At 46.0% G+C, this 6,571-nt stretch overlaps 1 protein-coding gene across 1 annotated transcript; it reads left to right on the plus strand.

Annotated features, from left to right (window-relative positions):
* Positions 1 to 692: 692 nt before the first annotated feature.
* Positions 693 to 4,025, plus strand: LOC109942509 (uncharacterized). The gene is given in 3 exon segments (XM_020544573.1): positions 693 to 737; positions 3,422 to 3,943; positions 3,945 to 4,025. Coding segments are annotated over 3 exon segments (648 nt in total).
* Positions 4,026 to 6,571: the final 2,546 nt, after the last annotated feature.

Consider the following 6,571-nt stretch of genomic DNA (forward strand, 5'->3'; position numbering starts at 1 on the left):
AAATAGGTGTCCTCCATTCTTTAGGTAACCTATTAAGGTCTTATATGGTGTTTGCTCTTGTGCTTGATGTGTCGATAGAAGGTTAGTGACTTGTTTGCCTAAACCCAAAATTAGGCCATGTTCTTATCTGGTAAACCTAGACCCAAATTTGAATTTACCATTATCCCTCCTTGACTAAAATCATGTAAATGAATGCTTAGATAATTTCCTTTGTTGTACATAAAGTGTACCCAAGTTTAAAACAAGGATCTCAAGTCATGTCTCCTTTCAAAACCATTCCCTTGTTCCGTTGGTGCAAGCTGATATCCCTAATTCCATTTTGCCTCTTCTTGAGGATCATGTCATTATTTTATCAACCCAACCCAGAAAAGACAGGTTTGATCATTTTCTTGAGTTTGATGCCTTTGGTTTCCCCATACCTATCGAAGGCATACCAACTTAATCCTTGACCTTGTGATCTCTGCGATGGGCATAGACATATGCTTGGGGCTGAAATAACAGTCTCCCACCGTACTCCTTTCATTCAGTTTAGGTTATGGCCATGTCTTGTTCATTTCATCGGGCCATGATCTATTTGGCTCTCTACTTGTAACTATTTTTATAGGTGGAGTAATTCTTTGTATATTGTCACCCTTACTCAATTCATTTGTGTCGCGTGAAATTTCTTATTGGTTACGTCTGGTAATGGCGTTATGACTAAAATTGATGATGTCGCGACGAAACCAAGGGCCTTCAGTGTATGCGCACACATGGTTGTGCTGCTCGGCACGCGTTGGTATCACCATTAGTAGTTGTAATCCATTATGAGACTATGTCAATGCGTTATCTTGGCACAATATGTTTTTGCTACGTAAGATTCGTTATTGGTGCTAGTTCGGTAGTGTTGTCATGATTAAGGACTTATGGTGCCGCAGTGAAACTGAGAGCCTCCTGTGAATGCGCACACAGGGTTGTGCTACTCGTCGGATGCTGGTATCAAGGTCTCTAGTCATGATCAATTGTGGAACTACACTGATGTGTGATCTTTCGTGGACTCCTTCCTTGAAACAATTTCTATGTTGTTTGTCGAAGTGACCAAGCAACACCTATCATCTCCGTTGGATCAAAAGGGGCATACCACTTTCATGTGTGGTCTTATTTCTTTTGATCTTGGTAGAGACTACTCATACAAATTCCCTTTACGTCCTTTGTGTAAATGTGAAGCCTTGGAGCTTTTTAGTGTTGGAAAACAACTTATTAGCTCTCAAAATGGAGATTGGATTTCCCCTGCTGCTGAAATGCAGGAGTTTGTTCATTCGCTCTCTTATTTAATCCATGTATTCCCGAACCTATTCTGTTCATCTCGCATGGAAGAAACGGATGAACAACATGACCAAATGGATTTCTGCCCAAGTGCATGATCAACTGTTAGTACGAGTGAACTCTCAACCCTTGGCTTACCGATGGTACTGAGAGGACCTGCTCCATGTCAAAAGTAGTTCAACAAGTTGATTTTGACTAACTTGTAACTGCATTGTGATCAAAGGTCGAGTTTATAAATCGTTTTATCGAGTTGTCTAAACTCACTTTGGTTCAAACCATCCTAAGGAAGTACCTACAAAAATCAAGTTAAGTCGACCAATACCCACCTAATCATCGCTCTAGTCGTGCCTCGATTGCCTCACGTATGCTTTTCCAGCATGTGTGATCAGGTCGAGTCATGCTTAGTGCTTGATAAAATGGACTGGTTGCAAGGTTCGCATCTATAGATCCCTCCGCTGGTGATTTTCTCAAATGTATATCACCTTTTATGGACTTGGATTTTCTAGCTTAACACAAGTTAATTGTGATATTATTCGACATCCATATTCGTCTCGAGTGCTATGAACTTACCGTAACCACTTGTTGGTAAACCTGCTTCTGTGTGTTTTACCCAAGAGGTTGCATCTAATTCTGTTTGGGTGAAGTCACATATCCACCGCTCGCTCAACAGACTCAGATAGTACAGTGTCATTAGAAAAAGTAAATTGTGCACATGGAACCTTATGTGTTCTTCTGGCAGACATCATCTCTATTGGTGGACATTTCTAAATTAGCCTAAGACGATGCATGTTATGTCCACTAGAAAAACGACATCCTGAGACACTCGCCCTTGTTTGGAACTGTCTCACGATTACCGCTGATATGGACATGGGTATATGCTTCTGTACCCTTAGAAGTCTTTCGCTCCGAATCTAACACCCTAGGTGTTTATATTCCGCTCGACAACGAGTACGGATTTAAGCACGTAATATCAGTGGATAAACAGATGCTAAACTCTAATTATTTTCGTCTATCGTGATTTTAATATCGCATCTGTTTCATCTGTCGTGAGTGCGAAGTCGTTTTTATTTTTATCTATCCAGACTCGTCCTAAATTTTCGTGCTGTTCGGGACATATTTGTTCTGAAAATTGGTGCGTCCGGTGATTATTTAAAATTCACCGCTCACGCGAATACGAAATTCGGAAGCTCGACCCACTCGGACGATTTATCTCGGTCCAATTAAATAGAATTCGTCGACTAATGTTTTCGGCGCAAATAATTCTGTCTCCACTCGTCAACCGAGAAAATCGAGTCTGAGAATTTATAATTGAGATTCGATTCTCTACATAAATTATCTGTTTACGTGGAATCGGGTGTCGACTGCGGATGAAATAATTTGATTTCAAATCAAATTGAACACCGCCTGAAATACGGTTGTTCACACCGTTCGGATTTGTTCTGACGACGTCTCGCCCAATCCAAAACTTTGGATATAAATAACAGGTGCAAATTCATTTGAGTCTAAGGTATTCGCCAATTTAAAATCATGTCACGATTACTGTCTACCCCGTATACGTCGCTAAGAAAGGTTGGGATCTTAAATATCTATGATTTTCGGTATAAAAAATGGAGAAAAGGAGAAAAGAAAATCCCAAAAGAAAAATCTGGCGTCGTCCTCTGTCTCCCTAATTTTTTTTCTTTTACCGTGAGGCTTATCTCTGCCGCTTCCTTCAGCCTGAAAAATCCCACCGCTCTAAGTCTTCTTCTTCCTTATCCCTTAGGCTGGCTGCAGCGGTTGCCGTCAGCAGCTCCTCTCCCCTTGCATGGCGTCTGCAGAGGGGCCCTCCACGCACGCAGCGCTGCCCCCTGCAGAGCCCTCTACCGCGCGGTCCTCCTCTCTCTCCCCCCTCAATCTAGGGGATCACTGTTCATCCCCTACAGCACTGTGCTGTGGGGCCATGAGTAATTGTTAGTAGATAAAAAATTGATAGTTGATATAGAAAATGATATTTTATAGTTGTATTGGGGTATAGGGAGAGTATTTAGGGGGAACCGCTGCGGGAGATGAAAAAATAGGGGGAAAATAGGGGGGAAAAGTGATAAAGGGGGAAAAATTTAGCTGTAACGATTGCGGATAGCCTTACGCGCGCGTGAGCTTTATCTGGTCGCGGCTGCCGTCGGTCGTCGTCATCGTCGTCGCGCAGCTCCTCCAAGCCCGTTTCTCTCTCCCTACGCCCCGCGTTACTTCTCTGCACTGCTTCCTCTGCTCCATCTTCAAGCACGCCGCGCTCCAAATCGCCTGTTGTTCCTCTTCCCCAGCCATGGCCGCGCCTGGCTCGCCGGTGTTCAGGCCGCGGCTTCCTCCTCCAACTCCGGTCGGCCAAGAGCCTAGCTGCCCCCTTGCTTCTCTCCCTCCATTTCCCAGCAGCGCCCTGTGCCTATCGAAGCCCTTCTATGGCGCGCGTGGATTTCTCCTCCTCCATCCCCAGCCAGCCTGCGAGCTCCTCCCTCCTCCCTGCATCCATGGAGCTCGGCGCCCATCTCCATGGCTCGCCCTGCGTCCAGCCGTCGCACCCGGTTCCGAGTCCCTTTCCTGGCCGAGTTCCCTGCTCCATCTCTGCCCTCTGTCGGCGCTCTAGCTCCTCCATCCATGGCCATGCCCTGCTGCTCGTCGGTGCTCGCCGCGGGAGACGACGCTTGGTCGCCCAACCTTCCAGCTCCTCCCTGCTGTCGTGTCCCTAGCTCCTGCTCCCCTCGTTGCGTGCGCCTGCGCGCTGCCCAGATGGCTGTCTGTCCTTCCGTGTCACGCCTAGCTCCAGCTCGGTCTCTGCTCGATGCCCAGCGTCGCGTAGAACGGCTCGGCCCGACGGCATAGAGTGTCTCGTCATCGCCGGACTTGTCTCGCCGACCATCGTGGCGTTGTTATTTCCTGCTACGCCGTGACATCGTCGAGCTCCGGTGTTTAGTGTAGAGGTCGCTGCGTCGTTGTCACTCTGACTTCCGTGTCCTCACGCGGTATGCGGCGGTCGTGTTCACATCCGCGGCATCAGCATCCCCATCGTCGTTGAACTCCCAGACATGTTCCTCTCTGTTTGCTTGTCCTCAGTTCCGGCCTAGTCTCGCGCGCGTGATTTTGAAACTCTGCGCGTTCGTCGTGTCGCGATGTGTGCCGATATTCTCTACCGGCAGACCTCGCCGTCAACCATGTTCAAGTAATTGCTGGCCCCTCAGACCCGGCCATTGTTTGCCGCGGAACCACTGTCGGATTAATTTTTAGCTTCCCTCGCGCGGCTCTTTGGAGATAAGCTCCTCACCGGCTGTCGCTCCCAATCTTCAGCTCATCGACTCACCGTCGTGTTTCTTGTTCTCCCTCGTCGGTCGGCCTCGTCGTGGCTAAGTATGTCCGCCGTGCTATGTGCTTCGGTCTTTGGTCGCTGCCTCTTGCTCACCATCCCCTATTCGATCTCGTCGTCAAGCTTCGCCTCAGCCTTAGCTCGTCGGTCACGCTCGTCAGATGTGCGATCGAGGACTTCAGCTGAAGGTCGTCGTCAGGCAACTACCAAATCGAGGTGTGATGTGGTGAGCCGATTCACTATTTTTATTATCGGTTTTATGATCGTAAAATAAGACACTTCGTATATGGATACGATTAAGTTAGAAATACTAGTAATGCGAGGTGTGCACTTGGTAATTATGGCTAGATTCGTTATTATGTTGTTAGGGTGTGTGATATTAGGGAGTCGATGATAGAAGTGAAATTCTAGCTGTTGGGCGATGACGGGAAGGACGTTGTTCATCGCGTGCTTAAGGTTTGATGGATAGTATGAACTGAAATCATCGCCGCTCTCATGAATTTTGTATCGACTAGTAATAGTACACTGGTTCGCTAGTTTTTATTATTAGTTCAAGGTTTGGATTAATTAGTTATATTAGTTGCGTCAGTTCTCTGGACGGTAGTAACCGTGCGTTGTGGTTGTATTAATTGTTTATTAAAATGCTTCATCGTATATAGTGTATTGGTTTATATAAATATATACATATGAGATGTGTAGGTGATGAGTAGGATAGGTTTAGTGTTCTAATTAATTAGCTGATAAGTTGTGTTTAGGCTAATTATATTAAATATGTATTGTTTGTTATTTCATGATGTTTGCGTTAGATTCAGTTAATCTAGAGAAGAGTACTTATTGCGCTCAGTCGTACATCGATAACTAGTGTTTTAGTATAAAATTGTACAACGCCTCGCCACTAGGTGTTTAATGCGCTATCGTATAGCACTATTTAGATTTGTGCTATTTCTGTTAATATGCATTCATGTGCATCGTGCATTTCAATTAGGTACGATCGTTGATCGCGTAATGTGGAAGACGACCCCAAGTCGACCCAGGATAATGCAGAGATTGGACATCTCCGCAAGACGACGTCGTCAATCGGAAGAACCTGAATATGGATAATCTGATGAATGCCAAGACAAAGGATGGTCATCAAGTGGACATCGTCTAACAAACACTAACTTAGTGTTACCCAGGCAAGCCCCGGTGCATTTGCCCCTTCCTTGTGTTTTAAATGCTTTTTCACCTTATCTGATGCATTAGGTGACACGAGTTGTGTGATAAACAATTGATGCATTACCATTCCTTGGAAACTCCTTAATCCCGGTTTTATAAAAAGAACGGATAATGCTTAGCCCTGCTTAGAAACTGAAAAATCATTTGTTTTCGAAAAGAATGATTGTGGAATATTGGTTATGGGCCTTTCGTTTCAAAAATCAAAGCAAACTTATGGTGATGATTCCACTTCGGCCGGAGTGGGTTCATCATTTGGAAAAGAGTACCCCTATCGGGTACCAAAAATGGGAAAATGGTTTGAATACATCTAGACCAGACGCTAAGCGGACGTGGTCGCCCGTCTGTGTCGATTAAGGACCGTTCGATGTAGGCCTGTTGTGGTGGAGACCTTGCAACTAGCCACATGCTCCGGTAAGCCTGAACCCGGCTATTCCATACGTGAAAAGACAACCGCGCACTGGGCGTGGGAGATGGTGGGAGTAGCGTGTACCCTCCTGGCTAGAGGCTGGATGGAGGAGTACTGTGCTCCCGGGTAGCGCGGACCGGTTCACGTTGTGGAGGATCTGTGGGAACGGTTGACATATGCAAGGATTAAGTGCTACATATGTCGTGTGGTTAGGGATCCCCAGCTGGGTATAATTGGTTCGAATCGTCGTTGCTCCTCGGTCATGGAGACTCTACCCTCCGACCACTCATCGTAGTTGACAAGTGAAATATGAA

Source organism: Zea mays, chromosome 9 (genome assembly GCF_902167145.1).
Source record: "Zea mays cultivar B73 chromosome 9, Zm-B73-REFERENCE-NAM-5.0, whole genome shotgun sequence".
NCBI lineage: Eukaryota > Viridiplantae > Streptophyta > Magnoliopsida > Poales > Poaceae > Zea > Zea mays.